The following is an 18814-nucleotide window of genomic DNA, read 5'->3' as shown; positions in this document are numbered from 1 at the left end:
TGCTATTTTCGCTTTTCCCTTTTTTTGTAAAAGCGAAAATCCAAAAAAAAAAAAAAAAAAAAAAAAGTGAAAATCCTCTTCGGATTTCTTCTGGCGAGCAAAACCAGGTACTAATGTAGGTCTTTCGTAAAAGCGAAGTGCAGTAAAGCAAACTTTCGAAAAAGTAGGGGCTACCTATATTATTAAATATATCTCCCTCCTCCTCCCTATTCAACTCAATCCAGAAGCCCTGACATCTGTTGACATCTGTCAAAATGATTGTTTTCTACCAAGTTTTGGTTCCCCCTTTTTTTTCCCCTCCTCTTACCGGTTGACTGAACAGCCTTGGAGGTAGCTTTATCTGTGATAGAATTCAGTTCTTGATCTTTCAAAGGACACAGGATCACTTCCCTTTATCACATCATTATGCTTTGTACCCACCATCTTCCTGCTCAAGCAGTCCAGGAAAGCCCCTCAAAGGCCCAGTGTGGCCTGAGCCCAAAGCCTAGTCTGCTGCTAAAACTGCAAGTTCTTCCAGAGGGGTTAGGGAATGGGGACCTGCATTTCTCCCATCATTTCCTTACCTTTCTTGCTTCCTTCCTGGCAGGTTTTCCAATGCATTCTCTTACTATGGATTAGTTCTGCTCACCACTGAGCTCTTCCAGGCAGGAGATGTCTGCAGCAGTGAGTATCAACAGCCCTTTAGCAGTTCACACCGTCCCCTCCCGCCCCTCCCCACTTCCAACACACGAGGTCATACACACACCCCCAGCCCAGGTTCTGCCCTCACAGGGCCTGGCCTCGCACAAACTCCAGGGAGAAAGTTTCTGCAAAATCTGAGCATGAAAGAGCTGGGTTGTGGTTTCCAAGACGCTCTGTAGGAACCTGGACCTTCTTGTCATGGTAGACCTGACATTAGAGCAGAATCACATCTTATGTCCCCTAAAGAGGTCCGTGAAGTACAGCCCTGAGTTTTATGGCTGTGACCCTGTGTAGCCATCCTCTGCGTGTGCATCAAGTCTGAGAATCAGGTTGGAGCTCAATCCTGGCCACACAACAGAATCACCTGGGGGAGCTTTTCAACAAAGGCAGTGCCATTTAAACAATGCCCAGGCCAACTTAATCAGCGGCTTTGTGGGTAGGGCCCAGGCATGAGTGGGTTTGAAAAGCTCCCTAGGTGATTCTGTTGTGGAGCTGGAGGTGGGAAGCACTGGACAAAAGGAATGAATAAAGACCAAAGTCTATATACAGATGTCTGGACTTCAAACCAATCTGTCTTTAAGGGAATATTAGATTCCTAGCATTGAACTCGGGATGGGGGATAAAGGGATCAAATTCTTGCCTGTTTGCGGGATTTGTCCAATTATCTTTTTCATATGAAGCCTCTATAATCTGACTTAATAGTTTTGTTTATTAGTATAAAGTTTTAATAATACAGCAGAATCGCATCTCGCTGGGAGGTGTGGGACAGTCTTAACTGCCCTGAGGAAGCAGTTCAATTATAAATTCGGGGTTTGGTATTGACTGAGCCTAAATCCTTTGCCTCTGTGGCCGAACACAAGTTCCTGTGCCTGACACACAGTGAGGCCAAACAAACTGAAACCGTCGTAGTTTGGAGCAGAGAAAGGTTTATGGCAGGGCTGAGCAAGGAGGACGGGTGACTCGTGCTCAAAAACCCTGAACTCCCCGATGGTTTGGGGGGGGGGAGAAGTTTTTAGAGGCAGAATTTGGTGGGGGGGAGGGCTGCAGGGTATGTGACTTTCTTCTGATTGGTTGGTGGTGAGGGAACTGGGTGATGTTCCAGGAATCTTGTGCTCAGCCTGAAGTTACCATCCTCAACCTGGGTGAGGGCCTCAGTTCCTGCAGAAGAACTCAAAGATATTGTTCTGTATATTCCTTGAGGAGAAACCAGGACTCTGCCCCAAGGCTGCACTATTGTTTCTTGACCGCTCCTTCTCTTTTTCTGCATCCCCTCCCTTCCCTGATTAGCAACTGTTTGAACCTGCCCTTTGGAACTCAGGGAAGGTCTAGGAGGCTTGAATGAAGCCTATTTCCTACAAGCAAGAAACGGGGGACATGGAAAGGATTCGTACCCAGGGTTTGCCCCACAGCCTCCTGCTTGGTTTCACGGCTAACTGTGGACCTGCTTAAGCAAAGCAGGGGATCCATTGGGATGTTATAGAGGAAGGGTTGGCAGAGTTTTTCTATAAACAGCCAGATAGTAAATATTTTAGGCTCTGTGGGCCAAACGGCTCTGCCATTGTAGCAGAAAAGCAGCTATGGATAATATGTAAACAAGCAAGCCTTGCTTGTGTTCCAAGGAAAACTTTTTTTTAAATTTTGGCCATGCTGCACGGCTTGTGGGATCTTAGTTCCCCAACCGGGGATCGAACCCAGGCCCTCGGCAGTGAGAGTGAGGAGCGTGGAGTCCTAACCACTGGACTGCCAGGGAATTCTCACCGAGGAAATCTTTTTTACAGCCAGAAATTTGAATTTCATATCATTTTTATGTCATGAAATGTTATTCTTCTTTTGATTTTAAAAATCATTAAAAAATGTAAAAACCATTCTTAGCCTGCTGGCCAGGCAGAAACAGGCAGGGGACCAGATTTGGCATGCAGGCGGTCATTTGCCACCCCATTTGCCACCCCGTGTTAAAAGCTCACTCTTACACCTGGGTGGGAAAGTGATAGGGAAGGAGCAGTGGATTGTGTTATGAGAGGAACCCTGAACTTAGGGCACCCAGATCTTTTATACCAGATGATAAGCCTGCCAGCTCTTTGTTCTGCAGAAAGATGCTCTATCTTCAAAGGTCATAAGTAAACCTGCCCTTTGCACCAAAGGGAGATCCTCTCTATCTTTCAAGGCTGTTTGCTAAACTAAAATCCTTGAAAAGATAGTCCAGAACAAAGGCAGTCAGTGCCTCTGCTTATAAAACAGGCAGAGAACATGAGAGACCCATGGGGAATTGTCTGCTAACACCAGTAAGAGGTTACAGTTGGTTCAAAGGAGAATTCAAAACACACATGTATACAGGCAATCAGAAAAGCTGAAATGGATTTACACTTAGAGGCAAAAATTGGCAGTGTGCATAAGGCAATAATCAATTGCATCACCACCAGACACGGCTTGCATTTTTATGGACAAGAATTATTTGCACTGGTATTCCGTAACGTGAAGTTGTAAAAGAGCTTAAAGATCATGAAAGCCGAGATAACCTATAAGGGTTCACAAGACAGGACATTTTGCCCATTTCAAAGTCTTTGACTCAATTTCCTAACAAATCATATGGGGGAAAAAAGATAAAGCGAGGTAAGGGAGGTCAGGAGTGTGGGGCAGAGTAAGGGGCCGTGGGCAAGTCAGAGTTTTAAGTGGGGTGGTCAGGATGGCTTCAGTGAGAAGGTGAGATTTAAAGAAAGACTCGAAAGGGGTGAGGAAATTAGTCATGGGGATATATAAAGTGCAATGGAGGACGAGAGCAGCCAGTGCAAAGGTCCTGAGGCAGGAAAGTGCCTTGTGTATTGAAGGGACAGCAGGGAGACCAGTGTGGCTGGAGTAGTATGAGCAGAGCAAGGGAGAGAGAAGGTGGGATCAAAGAAGTAATGGGGGCCAGATAATATAGGTGGGGGTCGTTGGGGCCACCCTAGAGTCTGTCTGCCACAAAAGCACCTAGTATGTGCCAGTTCTGGGCTAAGCACATTCATATGCACAACCTGCTTTCAGTGTCTCAACCACCTTGCCCCGGGGTTTATTAGCCCCAGGATTATGAGGAACCTGGGCCTTAAAGAGATGAAGCTCTAACACTCCTGGTTGGGATTCACACCTGAGTCTGTCTGAGTCCTGAGCCCATGCTCCTTCCCTGGCATCCCAACCAAATCATACCCAGGGAAGGAGGCGTGGGGAGTAGGAGGCTGCGACCCAAGACTGCGCATGCCTCTTGCTCTTCTTCTCTCTCTCTCTCTCTCCACCTCCCAGTCTCCAGCCGGAAGAAGGCGGTAGAGGCAAAATGCAGCCTGGCCTGTGAGTACCTGAGTGAAGAGGATTACATGGACCTGCTGTGGACCACCCTGTCTGAGTTCCCAGGTGAGGGACCTGTGCCACGTGGGCTGGGGCAGGGCATCCTGGGAATGCGGCTTTACCTGGTGCCGCCTGGAAGCAAATCCCATTTCTTTCTTTTTTTTTTTTTTAATTTTTATTTATTTATTTTTGGCTGTGTTGGGTCTTCTTTCCTGCGCGAGGGCTCCCTCCAGCTATGGCAAGCGGGGACCACTCTTCATCGCGGTGCGCGGGCCTCTCACTGTTGCGGCCTCTCTTGTTGCGGAGCACAGGCTCCAGTTGCGCAGGCTCAGTAGTTGTGGCTCACGGGCCTAGTTGCTCCGCGGCATGTGGGATCTTCCCAGACCAGGGCTCAGAACCCGTGTCCCCTGCATTGGCAGGCAGATTCTCAACCACTGCGCCACCAGGGAAGCCCGCAAATCCCATTTCTAAGGGAAGCTGGGGATTTGTTTTCAACCCTTAGCTACAAGTTGTCAAGAACTGTGAAGAGGCTGACGTTTTACTCTGTTTGAAGGCTAACAAGATAAGCTGCCCAGCTTCACACACACGTGGGCAGAAGACACAAGACCCCTGGGTCAGAGACGAAAGACTATTACTCACGGCACAGCAGGCAGCCTGAGTAGTATGTTAGTGCTGGCTCCTCTTGCCCCCAAGTCCCATGGGGATGATGAGGACGGGTCCAGGCGAATCTTACACGTGCAATGGATTTGCAACACAGCTCAGGCATCTCACACTTCGGGAACCCAAATCTTTTATAATGGGCTGCCGGAAACCTGCTCAGCCTTTGCCCTGGAGAGAGACATCATCTTTATTACATTGGGCAGTAAACAGACCTTCCCCTTGCTCTAGAAGGAGGCAGTATCTCTATCTTCCAAGGCTGTTGGCTATACAAACAACCTTGAAATGCTAGCCTGGAACCAAAGGGCAGCTAGTGCCTCCGCTCACAAGCTGTGCAGAAATACAAGAGACCCGTGGAGAATTGTTCCCCAACACCAGTCACACTGGAAAGGATCGGTGGGATGTTAAAAATCCAAACCTGCACATAAAGCAAAGGTGATCTATCTTTTTCCTTTAAAAAAATAGTATTATTACAAAAATAATAATATCTGGTATTTACTGATTGCTTACTGTATATATATCAGGCACTGGTGCTAAATATTTTACAGCTATGGTCTCATTTAATCTTGTGAAGTAGTATCATTCCCATTTTACATCTGAAGAAACTGAGGATTGGAGAGGTATAGCAAAAATGGTTCCTGCCAATTGCAGCTGCCAATTTCTGCATCTCTGTGCCTGAGGGCTATCTCAGGAGGAATTGAAAGCCTCAGTGTCTAAAAGCAAGAAAGGTGGCTGCAGGTGCCAGGGAGTTAACACCTGGGAACAGCCTTCAACCAGTGTATAAATATCCCAATTTCCTCGCCTATCAGGTAGAATTCTAAGGTGCACGTTCTGCGCTGACTCCCAGAGCCCTCCAGTGGAATCCAGCAGCAATTTCCCATGGTGGTAACTTGCTTGATATGCACCCTTATTAGTTGCGTCCCTTCCCCGTTTCACTTCTCCACTCTCCTACTGGTGCTTCCTTGGATGACCTCCCAAGTAAACACCTTGCACTCGGACCCTTGTACCGGGGTCTGCTTCTGGGAAAACCCAACTAAGACACTGAGTGTCCTACAGCTGGCAGAGCTAAGACCTGTGTTCCCACCCCAGAGCCCAGAGTCCACTCCTATGCTACATTGTCTATCTTTCCCATATAGCTTAGCAGGTAACATTAAAGCCTCTGGTGTTAAACCCAGCATTGCCAGCTGCCATTTTCGGGACTTCAAGCATTCACCATTTCTATGATTTTACCTTTCTGAAACTCAGATTCTTCTTCCCTATTATTACATGTATTGTTTTGTTGTTTTGTTCACTGACACATCCCAAGCTCCTAGAACAGCTCCTGACACACAGTAGGTACTTAATGTATTGATTGAATAAAAGTGGGAAATGGGCTATTAGCATGCTTTGTAGAGGTTTTTTTTTAACTAAAGTCTAATTGATTTACAATATTGTTAGTTTCAAGTATACAGCAAAGTGATTTGGTTATTCATATATATATGTGTGTATGTCTATATTCTTTTCTTTACTCTCTTCCATTATAGTTTAGAGGTTTGTTTTGATGATTGAATGAGATAATAGATGTAAAAGTGCTTGGCCCAGATTTTATTATTATATTATTATTATTATTATTATCAAGCAATATGCTATACCACCTCTACTGAGGTAGAGAATGTTATTTTTATTTAGTCCTACTTCTCCAATGAAGAAATTGATGTTCAGGGAATTCCCTGGTGGTCCAGTGGTTAGGACTCCATGCTTCCACTGCAGGGGGCATGGGTTTGATTCCTGGTTGGGGAACTAAGATCCCACATGCTGCCGGGCATGGCCAAAAAAAAAAAAAGGAAGATTGAGGTTCAGAGAAGGGGAGGGACGAACCTAAGACCACATGACAAGTTAGAGGCAAGATGAGGTCTTAGAACCTACGTGTTTCTGACCCCCAGCCCAGGTGTCTGCTGCCTAGTTTCAGTGAATGCCACTATTCAGGCTTCCCCTGGTGCCTGTATTAGTTATCCACTGCTGTGTAACAAATTATTCCAAAATTTAGTGGCTTAACACAACACATATTTATTACATTTTCTGTGGGTCAGGAGCCTGGGCTTTCCTGGGTCCTCTGCTTCAGTGTATCTCACAAGGCTGCAATGGAGGTGTTGACCCAGGATCTGTGGTCTCATCTGAAAGCTCAGCTGAGGCAGGGTCTGCTTCATGCTCACTCCCGTGGTTGTTGGCAGGATTCAATTCCACAGGGTTGGTTGGACCACAGGCTCAGTTCCCCACTGCCTGTTGGCCAGAGACCACCTTCAGTTTCTTGCCAGGTGGCCTTCTCCATCAAGGCAAGTTCATGAGAAGAGCCAGGGAGAGGGCAAGTGCCAGCAAGACAGACGTCAGTCTTGCATAAGCTCATCTCAGAAGTGACCTCCCTAGTGACATATGGATATATGTCTTTAAGACTGGCATAAATTGATTTTAAAAAGCTATAATCCTAATCACTGACTAAGATTCACGGATATACTTTGCAGTAGACATATAACTCAATGCATTTTTTCCTTTTTTAATATATTTATTTATTTATTTTTTGGCTGTGTTGGGTCTTTGTTGCTGCACGCAGGCTTTCTCTAGTTGTGGCGACCGGGGGCTACTCTTTGTTGCGGTGTGCGTGCTTCTCGTTGTGGTGGCTTCTGTTGTTGTGGAGCATGGGCTCTAGGTGCGCGGGCTTCAGTAGTTGCAGCACATGGGCTCAGTAGTTGTGGCTGGCAGGCTCTAGAGCACAGGCTCAGTAGTTGTGGCGCACGGGCTTAGTTGCTCCGCGGCATGTGGGATCTTCCCGGAGCAGGGCTCGAACCCGTGTCGCCTGCATTGGTGGGCGGATTCTTAACCACTGCACCACCAGGGAAGTCCCTCAAGGCATTTTAAGCAGTTTGTCAACATCTAGTAACATTAATGACATTTATGGAAAGTATAATTTTAAGTGATTGCTTTTACACTGTTGTAAGTCTTTGTCATAAATATTGATATAAAAACATTTTTTTTTTTTTTTGGCCATGCCACGCGGCTTATGGGATCTTTGTTTGCCAACCAGGGATTGAACCCAGGCCCTCAGCAGTGAAAGCACAGAATTCTAACCACTGGACTGCCAGGGAATTCCCGATATAAAATTTTTTGACTCAAAAAAAAAAAAAAAGAAGTGACATCCCATCACTTCTGCCGTATTCTAGTCATTAGAAGTGAGTCATGAGGTCCAGCCCACTCTCAAGAGGAGGGGATTACACAGGGTGTGGTACCAGGAGGTGGGGTTATCGGGGCTCACGTCAGATGCTGCCTCCCATGGCTCCCCTGCTCCCTTGCAGGTGTCCTTGTGACTCTCTGGATTATCGACCGCCTGGGCCGCAAGAAGACCATGGCCCTGTGCTTCGTCATCTTCTCCCTCTGCAGCCTCTTGCTGTTTATCTGTGTTGGAAGGTGGGTCTTGAACTCAGATCTCTGGCCAGCAGGCTTACTTCTCAGCTCGTGGTCAGGTCTTTGTGCCTGCAGACTGTGGATTACACCCCCTGGGGTACCTGAAGGATCCCCCCCAGCCCCTCACTAAGCCTGAGGCTCTTGGCTGCTTCATAACTGGACAACAGATTGGGCTCAAAGTGGGGGCCTCTGATGGGAGTGGGGGTAGGAGGGCACTTTGGTCCAAATTTTGCTCCGACACCATTACATTTAGACTTTTGACATCATCTCCCAATAAGATCATGCATATAGCTGTTTAATTCATATATGGGTTAAAAGTGTTCATTTGTTCCATGGCAATATTTCAAGGTCTTGTTTTATAATCCCCTTTTGGCATTTCTCCATTTTTTCCATCTATCAAGAGCCTCAAAATATGGAACTGGCCTGTGTTGATCTCCAAGAGGCCGCAGACCGAACCACAGATGAGAGATCTGTGAAAGGTCTGGAGAGGTTAACTTAGATCTGGAAATGTTGATATTCAAAGACATTATGGGAACAATGGAACAGAGGGCTGGGGGTCAGGATTATCCTCATAATACTGTAGAGAAGTTTCCTTTCCCTGGTTCAGCTGGTTCCTGGCTCAATTCCTGCCCCCACTAGGTCCTATCTGGACTTTGGATTATTTACATCACTTCACCCCAGCCGTGCCCCACCCTGGGCATCTCAGCCGGGAACTTTGGAGAATGATGAACTTATAAAAGCAGGTCTTCCGAGAGACCACTGGGATGCGTGTGTCTGCGTGCCTGCCTGATGGTGTGTTGGGTGACATGGGCTTTGCCAGTTTCTAGGGTGTAAATTCTACCTGGGCAGATAAAACTTTGTTGAAAGAAACTGTCAGAAAAAATACTTGCTCATCTGCTTTTTTTTTCTCTTCCTAGAAATATGCTCACTCTGTTACTCTTCATTGCAAGAGCGTTTATTTCTGGAGGCTTCCAAGCAGCTTATGTTTACACACCTGAGGTAGGAGGAATGCCTGGGAGCAGCCAGGGTGGGAAGGGGGCGGTGGGCCCTGCTTCCGGAAACACCCGGCCTGGGCTCCTCTGAGTGAAATTTGTCCTTGAGTCTGAGTGGCGGCTGTGAAGGCCTTCATTATTTCAGACTTCCGTTCAGTCATTGTTTTCTGCTTATAAAAGGTTATGGTCAGTGTCCAAGTTCCAAATGTTACAGAACTGTATAAAACCCCCAAACTAAAGGGCCTCACATTCTGCCTTCCTAGAGACCACCTTCTTGAATGGTTCAGTGTATATTCTTCCAGATTGTTTCCTAATTTATGTTAGTGCATGTATCAAATTGGGTAACTGAGCAACTGAGATGAGTTTAATAAAGGACGGATTACAGTGGTGTAGGATAGGGGTTAGGGAAACCAAAAAGTGATGGAGCGGTGCCCAGAGCTCACAAGGAGGTGGAGGTGGCTGGGGACACAGCTACCACCTAAGGCCTGTGGGTTGAAGAGACGGGGTGTTCAGGGTCCCAGGAGGGAGCTGTGCAGAGAAAAGCTGTGACCTTTAGTTGAGGGACACATGTGCCCTTAGGCAACCTAGAACGGAAGGAGCAGGAGAATAAATACCCTGGCCTCTCTCTCCCACCTCCCGCCCATCTCCCACTGGGGCTTCCCATTGGCTGAACCCAACTGGAAGGCAGAGAGCCTTGGAGCCCTTGGTGGTCCACAGTGGCCAGCCCCCAGGGCAGAGAATGAGGTGGGGAGGGGTAGAGAGAGGTTCTGGAGGGGAAGATGGAAGACAAGGAACACAGGACATATGGACCTGCTTTGTTCTTTGTAATAGCTGCTATACTATACTGTTCTGTACAGTACTATATGGTAATCTATATACTATATTATTATGTACAGTCCTTTATTATACTATATAATATATATGCTATATATCAATATTATATACTATACTTTGTTATAGAATATATATACTTTATATTATATAATATACTTTATTATACTATATCATATATATTACATACTATACTATATTATACAGTATAGTATGGGCAAATCATAATTTTGTAACAATTCTCCTACCAATGGATATTTGAATCATTTTCCAACTTTTCACTATTATAGTATGAAGGTAAACAGCTTTACCTATCCTTGTGCACATGTGTGGTTTCTTTAGAATAAATAAGATGTGGAATTTCTGAATTAAAGCCTATAATAAACATTACAAACATTGAGAAAGATTGAAAAAAAAAAATCAACCTTTAAAATGTTGCCTGAACTTACACTCTATGCGACAGCGTCTGAGAGTGTCCATTTTCCCACACTCGGGGATTATGGGTTACTTGTTTTGTATTTATTTTATCTCATCTTATTTTAGATAGGGTCAAAGGGAGGGAGAGGATAGTATATACCAGGTGCTGTGCCAGGGGAAGAAGCCATCTAGATTGTCCCTCAGGTCTACACAGCACTCCAGAGACCTCACTTTGAGTCATCATCCTGAGCCCTGCTCCCTCCACCCCACCTTCCAGGCCCAGCTCCAATGCTGCCTCCTCCAGGAAGCCCTCCAGGATCCACCCCCCAACTTCATTTTGCCCTCAGTGTCTGTGCGCCTCTTTGGTATTTTTAGTCATGCCACCTTGCCTGTCCCCCAGGGAGACTCCTACTAAGACTCCCTATGGGCAGGGCCTAGGTCTCCTACTCTGTGACTCTCATCTGGCCTAGTGTCCCCTCAACAAAGGCTTGTGGATTGATTGCTGGAGCCTCCCAGAAGAGTACCAGGAGAAGGCTGCCTGACCTGCAGGGACTGGGAGGCCCAAGGTCTACAGGGACAAATACCAGGGCTCAGCAAACTACGACCCGTGGGCCACATCCAACCTGCTGCCTGTGTTTGGATAGCCCAAGAGCTAAGAATGGTTTTTATGTTTTTAAACGGTTGAAAGCAAAATCAAAAGGATATTTCTTGACATGTGAAAATTATATGAAATTTAAATGTCGGTGTTCATTAATAAAGCTTTACTGGAACACGCCACAGCCCTTCATGTGCTGTTGTTGTGTACAACTGCTTTTGTGTTACAGGGGCAGAGCTGAGTAGTTGCCAGAGACCAGATGGTCCACAGAGCCCAAATTATTTACTCTCTGGCCCTTTAAGACAAAGTTTGCTGACTCCTGGCTTAAACTAATCCAGCTGGCTATTCCTAACAATGAAGAATTGGTTCAATAAATGATGATTGATCCAAATGATAGAATTCTGTGCAGCCAATAAAAATTATGCTACTGGAGAAGACCAAATATGGACATGGGAAATGTCTGCAGTCTTTTTCTAAGAGGAAAAAGTCTTCAAAGCAGCATATACAGAAATATCTAGTGGATGACATTATACCACCTCTAGGATTTGGCTTCGTGTAATTTAGGAGGGGAAGGAAGTGAGAGAGTATGATTGAAACTAACAGAGGTCCTCTAGGCTTGGTCCTAGACGATTGATTACACCATTCTACTTTAGTCTGTGCTTGAAATTCTCCATGATAGAAAGAAAAAAAAAATAGGAATTTAGTACTTATTCATTTATTCATTTGGATATAACCACCCAGGGCAGGGAGGACCCCCTTCCTAGGTTCCCACCCCCAGCTTGGCCTCTTGCCCTCTTCATCTGTTGAGTTTCCTGTCCCCTTCGGGGTGAGACTCCCCACCCTGCCCTCCCACCCCTTCTTGGTATCACCAACCCCTGAGGGATTGACCCTAATTCAGGCCCACCTGCCCCCGGGGGCAGGGTGTGGGGTGGCGGTTGGGATTCCCATCATTCCCCGAGGCGGAGAGGAGGGAGGGGCCTGCATTTTCTCAGTGCGGCCACTTTGGCGGCTGTTTCAGGTCTACCCCACGGCGACCCGAGCTCTGGGCCTGGGCACCTGCAGCGGCATGGCAAGGGTGGGCGCGCTCATCACCCCGTTCATTGCTCAGGTAGGTGTCACCCCAAATACAGAGGGGGTGGGCGTGACAAAAGCCATTGCGTGGCAGGCTGTTACTGTACCCTGAGCCTCTGCACTGACCTTGGCGTGCATTACCTGATCTCATCCCAGCAGCCCATCCTACGAAGAAGTATTGCTTGCAGATGAGAAAACTGAGGCTCAGAAGGGTCAAGGGACTTGTCCAAGGTCACACAGCTGTGAAGTAGAGGAGCTGGGAATCAAACTCAGGTCTTTCCGATGATTTGGCCGAAAACAATTTGGATGAGAATAAACAGGCCACCATGCCTTAGTGGGAAACCAATGTCCCAGTCCCTGATTTCTGAGTTGGATGATTTGGTGTCGTTGCAGAATTTTGCAGCTCTTTGTGTCTTGAAACATTTCTCTCCTTTTGGGGGGAGCTTGTTTGGGAATCTTTTTGCTTTTTTAATATCCAATTCATTTTTTCCTGTTTTTATCACTTTTTAAAAATTGAGGTAAAAGTCACCTAACATAAAATTAACCATTTTAATTCAGGGAATTCCCTGGTGGTGAATGATTCGGGGAATTCCTTGGCTGTCCAGTGGTTAGGACTCCGTGCTTCCAATGCCGGGGCCCAGGTTCAAACCCTGGTCAGGGAACTAAGATCCTGCAAGCTGCGCAGCGCAGCCAAATAAATAAATAAAATTTAAAAAATAAAAGTGAACAATTCAGTGGCATGTAGCGCATTCACAATGATGGGCAACCACCATCTCTATCTAGTTCCAAAACATTTTCCTCTCCCCAAAATAAACCTCCGTATCCATTAAGCAGTCACTCCCCAGCTCCCCCTCCTCCAGCCGCTGGGAACCACCGGTCTACATTCTGTCTGGATGAATTTTACCTCTTCTGGATATTTCGTGTAAATAGAATTCCAACACGTGTTTTAGCCAAGTCGTTCTGTCCCCGGTACCGTTGTGTTTGGCCATTGTACGTCACTATTAACTAGCACTGGTTGACAGCTTGCCATGTGCCTGCATGGTGTCAAGTGAGGCATCTTCTCATTGGGAGATGGCTACTGCTCTTCTGCCCGTTCGGCAGATGAAGAAATGAGGTTTAGCTCTGCTGCGTGATGTGCCCTGGGCCATCGAGCTAGGAAGTCAGCAGACATGCTGCTTTGGGAGAGAATAAATAGACTCTTGAGCCTGATGGGGTCTGGGTTCAAATCTCAGCCCCATCCTTAGTCTTTGTATGAACTTGGGTACGCTGCTTAATCCTCTTTGAGCCTCAGTTTTTCCCTCTGTAAAATGGGGGTGGAGGACATACCTAATAAAACTGTCGTGAGGACTCCATGGGAGTCCAGTGATAAAAAGGGCTTACAAGAGGGCCTGGCATTCTCAATATTATCTGTATGGTTGGTGGTGCCTGTGCGTCAGAAGGGATGCTCTCACCGGCGTGCATCTCCCTCCCCCCAGGTGATGCTGGAATCGTCCGTGTACCTGACGCTGGTGGTTTACAGTGGCTGCTGCCTCCTGGCTGCCCTGGCCTCCTGCTTTTTGCCCATTGAGACCAAAGGCCGTGGACTGCAGGAGTCTAGCCATCGGGAGTGGGGCCAGGAGATGGTCGGCCGAGGGACGCACGGCACAGGTGTCGCTAGGTCGAACTCGGGCTCTCAGGAGTAGTGACCGATGGGGGGCTGAGCTGGTTTTTGAGGCTGTAGAGAGCGGGGAGCTGCTGGAGCCCGGCTGGGGCACTGATCGTCACTGCCCACATCAAGAACTCACCCAAAGGTACCACCTGGACCAGCGAGGTTTTGTGTCTTGACTGTTTGCTCATATTTATCGAGATCCATCCGGGGATGGGGAGGCATTTGCTCTGGGGGGTTCTCCGTGTGTGTGGAGGTTTGTTAATAACCTGTGGATCTGCATGGGAAAAGTGCCACCTCAGCAGTGCCCGGTGACGCCGGTAGCCAGCTGGACACCATCCAGAGTCAGCCGGTCACAGCCTCGGTGAACAACAACCAAAGGATCTTTGCAGATACGCTCTAGGCCGGGACCCCTGTGAGACCTGCCACTCACCCACTGGACCTGTTCTTAGGTTTCTCCTGCATCCCCGGCCCCAGGCTTTCTTCTTTGAAATTGCAGGTGACCTGGATGTGGCCTAAGCAGCTTTTTCTTGGGTCTGAGAAATGCTCCCAGGGAAGGGGCCCCTCGCTTTGCCTTCCCAGGGCTGAGTAGCGGAGACTCTGGCCGATGGACATGCATTTGAACTTGAGCCGCATGCCTCCACCTGGCCCCCTCTTGGAGTTGCTGTCCCTGGCTTCAGGGGATCCAAATGTGGCCATGGGGACAGCTGGGCTTGCACTAGATGACAGCCTCAGAAAGCTATTACCCCCAGGAATTGGGGATGGAGGCCAAAGGGAGGTGAGAACCAAGCCCACGACCAAAGCAGGGGCCTCCCCTTTGGAAGCAGCAAAGGTCACGCCGGGGTCTTCTTTTCTGGCCCCCTCGTTGGTCAGGCTGATTGGTGACTCTTGGGGCAAGAAAACAGTTAAGTCAGGTTTCAGTGCTTTGGAGTTTGAGCGCGGTGGGTGGCCAAATGGACCGAGAAACAGAAAGATGCTCCCCCCAGCCACCTGCTCCCGTGCGGGCCAGGGGACCAGGAATCCTTCCTCCCTGGATTCTCTGCCGTCCCTGCTGTCAAGGGGTGCCTTGGTCTTTCCACAGAGGCAGCTCCTGGGGTTCCAGCGATGGACCCCACGGCATGGATACCATGGGTAGGGAGGAACGGGAGGGCCCAGATGTGTGAAACATGTACATTTTCAAAGAAAGAGAAGGGAGGTCAACTGGATTTGGGGGTTGGCCTCCAGAGGAAGGCCTGATGCTGTGTCTCAGCAGACAGCATCCACCTCCACGATTTGGTTTCCACGAGCCTTTTCCCCGTCATGAAGGCAGGAACCCAGGGAAGGAGAGACGAAGATGCCAGATCCCATCAAAGGCCAGAGAAGACTGACCGTCTGCTTGGAGATATCTGCTTGAAGTGAACATTCCGAGGAAGCCAAATGTGTACGTTCACCTTTATTAAAACATGTTGGTGATGGACGTTGCAAGGGTTGAAGTTTGTTCGTTTGTCACAATATCCTAGTGACGGTTCAGCCTAACGGTGTTGCCAACTTTGTCCATGTAGGGTAAGCTCAGTGCTTTCATTTGCTTTAATATGATAGTCTTTCCAGCAAGGGGGAAAAGGTGCACAGTTGGCGGCCAACTTTGAGTCTATTGGAAGCAACGCTTCCTTCTAATGGTGTGGAGGTCACAGTGGGTGACTTCTTCAGGCCCAGGTCCTAGATCAACTGCAAATCATCCCACATCCCTGAATATATGTACTGCAGCCCCCTAGACCCAGGCGGTCAGAGGGGGCAGCTTGGCAGAGCTTCCTGTCTCTGACACCCACATTTCCCTGGACCATGAGTGGCTAAAGCTCTCATTATTTCTGGTCTGCTGAGCTCTCCTGGGTAACTAAGAACCTTTGCTTGTCTTTTTTGCCTTCCAGCTGGCCAGACACTGCCGGATGAGCAAGTCCATTCGCTTCACCCTCAAATAACCTGGAGGATCTGGGGGCTGCGGTGGGGAAGGAGGGCTTGGTGGGCAGAGGTGTTTTCCAGGGGCTGGAGTAAAGAGGCTTGTAGTTGTGGGTTTTCTCTTGTTGAGAAAATGAAAGGTGAAAACTCTTGGCCTTCTAAATTGCCTGCCCTTTTATGAAATCGATATTATTGAATGATACAAGAGCTGCCACAAAAGTTGCCCAAACCTCTGAAATGCGTGAGACCTTTAGCTGAAGACCTTTGTATCTAATTTTGAACTGTCCAAAAACTCCCCTTTTCATTACTGGAAATGTCATCTGTTTCTCTCAGTGTTAGGAAAGATTTTAGAAAATGGCAAAAGATGTTCAATGTAGCCAGGGTTATATGGTTTCTTTCTTTCCCTTCAAGTATGCTCAGGAATACATAAATGGGATGTGTTGGCAGTGAGATAAAAGAGTATCTTAGAGATGGACTTTGAAATGAATATGGATATGCATTATTTTAAAATAATGTTAAGCAACAGAGAGGCTTGAAGGATAAGATCATCCCTTGGTTACTACAGTAAACATCAAAGGACTGGGATAACCTTGAGCTGCAAGCAACAGTAAAACCTACCAATAGTAGTTTAACCCGTTAGAATATTAATTGTTCATTTGACAACAAGCCCAGAGTCAGAGAGTTCCAGGGAAGGCTCAGCAGCTCAACAATGTCATCAAGGACCCAGCTTCTTTTTGCCTTTCCTCTCTGCCGTCCTCTGCATGTTGCCCATTGACCCTATGTGTGAAACCTCATGGTCACAAAATAGCTGCCAAAGTGCCAGGCATCAAGTTTTTTTCAAAGATGTTAGAATGGGGAAGAAGCAGTCACAGAAGGTTTTCTTTCTAAAGGGTCTGTTGTTTTTGCTTGGAAAGGGAAATCCCGCAGCAGATTTACCATTGCTTTGTATTGGTAAAACCTGGGTCTCATGCCCATCCCAGCATGAGCCCCCCCCTAGGGCTGGGGAAGGAACGGCCTGTCTCCCACAGGATCAAGGGATACCCACAGCCTCTTGAACACAAAATGGAGATTCTGGTAGAAGGAAGACAATAGTGGTGGGATGGGAGATAGTTGAGAGAAACCTTGACAGAGTTCTCATCAAGGCTGTTTTAGTTGCAAGGAATAGAAATTGTACTCAGATTAATTCAAATCAAGCAGTACAGATTTAATATAAGACTGGGAACAGTAGTTAATTTCCTGGGGACTACAAATGTGGGAAACAGAAGTGTAAGGAACAACAGGAAGAGGGGAAGGTTGTGGCAGAGTATGGGACATAGGGGGCAGCTACTACTCAGCTCCAGCTGATTTTGTTGTACCATAGAATCGCCTGATTTTCAAGACAGGAATCTGGATTCTTATGTGAAATCTCCAAATTTTAGTATGTAAGATCAATTTTTTTTTAATTTTATTATGTTGGATTGTTTAAATTTTTAAATGTGTGACTCCAATAAAATTTATCTGTAGGCCAGATTTGGTTGATGGGCGACCAGTTTGCAGCCTCTGAAAGGTTAGAAAGATCACTGAAATAAATGGAACGGGGACCTGGAGAGCCCCCAGGGCCTGAGGCAGCCCTCTCTCTGGATCCGTGGCCCTGGTTTCTGTCCCTCTCTGCAGACTGGCTTCCTATTGACCCCTCATGGCCGCTGCATATGCCTGACTATGCATATGGCTCGGGCTCACCAGGGCTCGGCTCTGCAAACACATCTGACTCAGCTGTTCGGTGTCCCACTTCTAAAGTCTCAGGAGAGAAAGCTGATTGGCCCAGTTCAGTGTTGGTTCCAATCCTGGTCCAATCAGTTGGGTCAGGGAGAGGTGGGATCAAAAGGCACGAACATGGCAGCTTTGGCCATGACAACTACTGGTGGCACAATTAATGGTATGCCTGGAACCCACAGCAGCACATAGGTAAACTTCGGAGTCTGTTCATTATAACTCTATTTTGGGTCATGTCATGGCATGTGGTCAGTATACACGGAGTATCCACCATGTATCGGCATGATATTCAACACTGAGGATGCGAAAAAGAATTGAGACATGGTCCTTATCTTCATGCACTCACAGCGTAGTGGGGAGAACGTAGATGCGTGGGACACAGATTGATATGGGCGCTAATGGAGGGATGCAGAGTATTGTGGGAGGCACACAGGATGCCAATCCCAAAGCTCTAGAACATTCTGAAGCACCTTCCAGCTCTTCAAAGATTCAGTGGTTACAGCCGGATTTAGTCACCGTTGGTACTTTACTATATTCTGATTCCTTGACATTTGAACATCTGGATACATCACGTATAATCATTCTAAATTAATCAAGAATATTTTGATGATGAACCACTTCATATACCCCTACCCCCACCATGCCAGAGAACAGAGCGCTTCCCAGATTCATCAGTAAGGACACAGTTCCACCCACAATAGCATCAAAAAGGATAAAACGCTTAGGAATGAATTTAACAAAAGGAGTGCAAGACTTTTGCAAACTACAAAATATTACTGAAAGAAATCAGAGGTCTGAATAAATGGAGAGACATTCCATGACCATGGATCAGAAGACTTAAAATTGTTAAGGTGTCAATCAGTACTCCCAAAATTAACCTTATAAATTCAACACAATCCCTGTCGAATTCCCAGCTGGCTTTTTTGGGCAGAAATTAGCAAGCTTATCATAAAATGTATATGGAACTAAAAGGACCCAGAGTAGCCCAAAAATATCTTGAAAAAGAAGAGTAAAGTTGGAGGACTCACACTTCCTGATTTTAAAACTTAACTACAAAGCTACAAGTAATCAAGACAGTGTGGTCCTTGTACAGCAGAAACTAACACAACAGTGTAAAGTAATTATACTCTAATAAAGATGTATTAAAAAAAAGACAGTGTGGTCCTGGCATAAGGATAGATATACAGATGAATAGAATAGAAATGAGAGTCCAAAAGTAAACCCCTACATTTATGGTCAATTGATTTTTGACCAAAGTTCCAAAACAATTCAATGAGAAAAGATAAACTTTTATAAACTCAGCAAGTGGCCAAGAATTCATTGTAAATATGGTTGTAGATCACCACTGGGGAAGGAGCAGGAATGTTAAGTGAAGAAAAATGAAGACATCAAGGCACATGTCCTACAGTGCCATGTGGATTGCAGAATTTCCCCATGCTCCTTCTATTCTGAATCTTGGAATGGAATCGAGAGGAAACCACATTGCAAAGA

The 18814-nt window shown here is 46.8% G+C and overlaps 1 protein-coding gene across 3 annotated transcripts in view; it reads left to right on the top strand.

Annotated features, from left to right (window-relative positions):
- SVOP (SV2 related protein) overlaps nt 1-17080 on the top strand; it is an 86776-nt gene extending 69696 nt beyond the window's left edge. For 2 of the 3 annotated variants that reach the window (XM_007180083.2, XM_007180082.2), the window contains 6 exons: nt 587-663; nt 3955-4062; nt 7980-8091; nt 9006-9087; nt 11942-12031; nt 13470-17080. In XM_007180083.2, coding sequence (XP_007180145.1) covers nt 587-663; nt 3955-4062; nt 7980-8091; nt 9006-9087; nt 11942-12031; nt 13470-13676 — 676 coding nt within the window. In that variant the 3' untranslated portion in view covers nt 13677-17080. The remainder of the gene's footprint in view (nt 1-586; nt 664-3954; nt 4063-7979; nt 8092-9005; nt 9088-11941; nt 12032-13469) is intronic. The other variant, XR_450826.2, reaches the window with a different exon arrangement.
- The last annotated feature ends 1734 nt before the right edge of the window (nt 17081-18814 follow it).

The sequence above is a fragment of the Balaenoptera acutorostrata genome, chromosome 13, assembly GCF_949987535.1.
Source record: "Balaenoptera acutorostrata chromosome 13, mBalAcu1.1, whole genome shotgun sequence".
Lineage (NCBI taxonomy): Eukaryota > Metazoa > Chordata > Mammalia > Artiodactyla > Balaenopteridae > Balaenoptera > Balaenoptera acutorostrata.
Note: the sequence above shows the minus strand (reverse complement) of the source record. Positions and strands in the feature narration are given on the sequence as shown.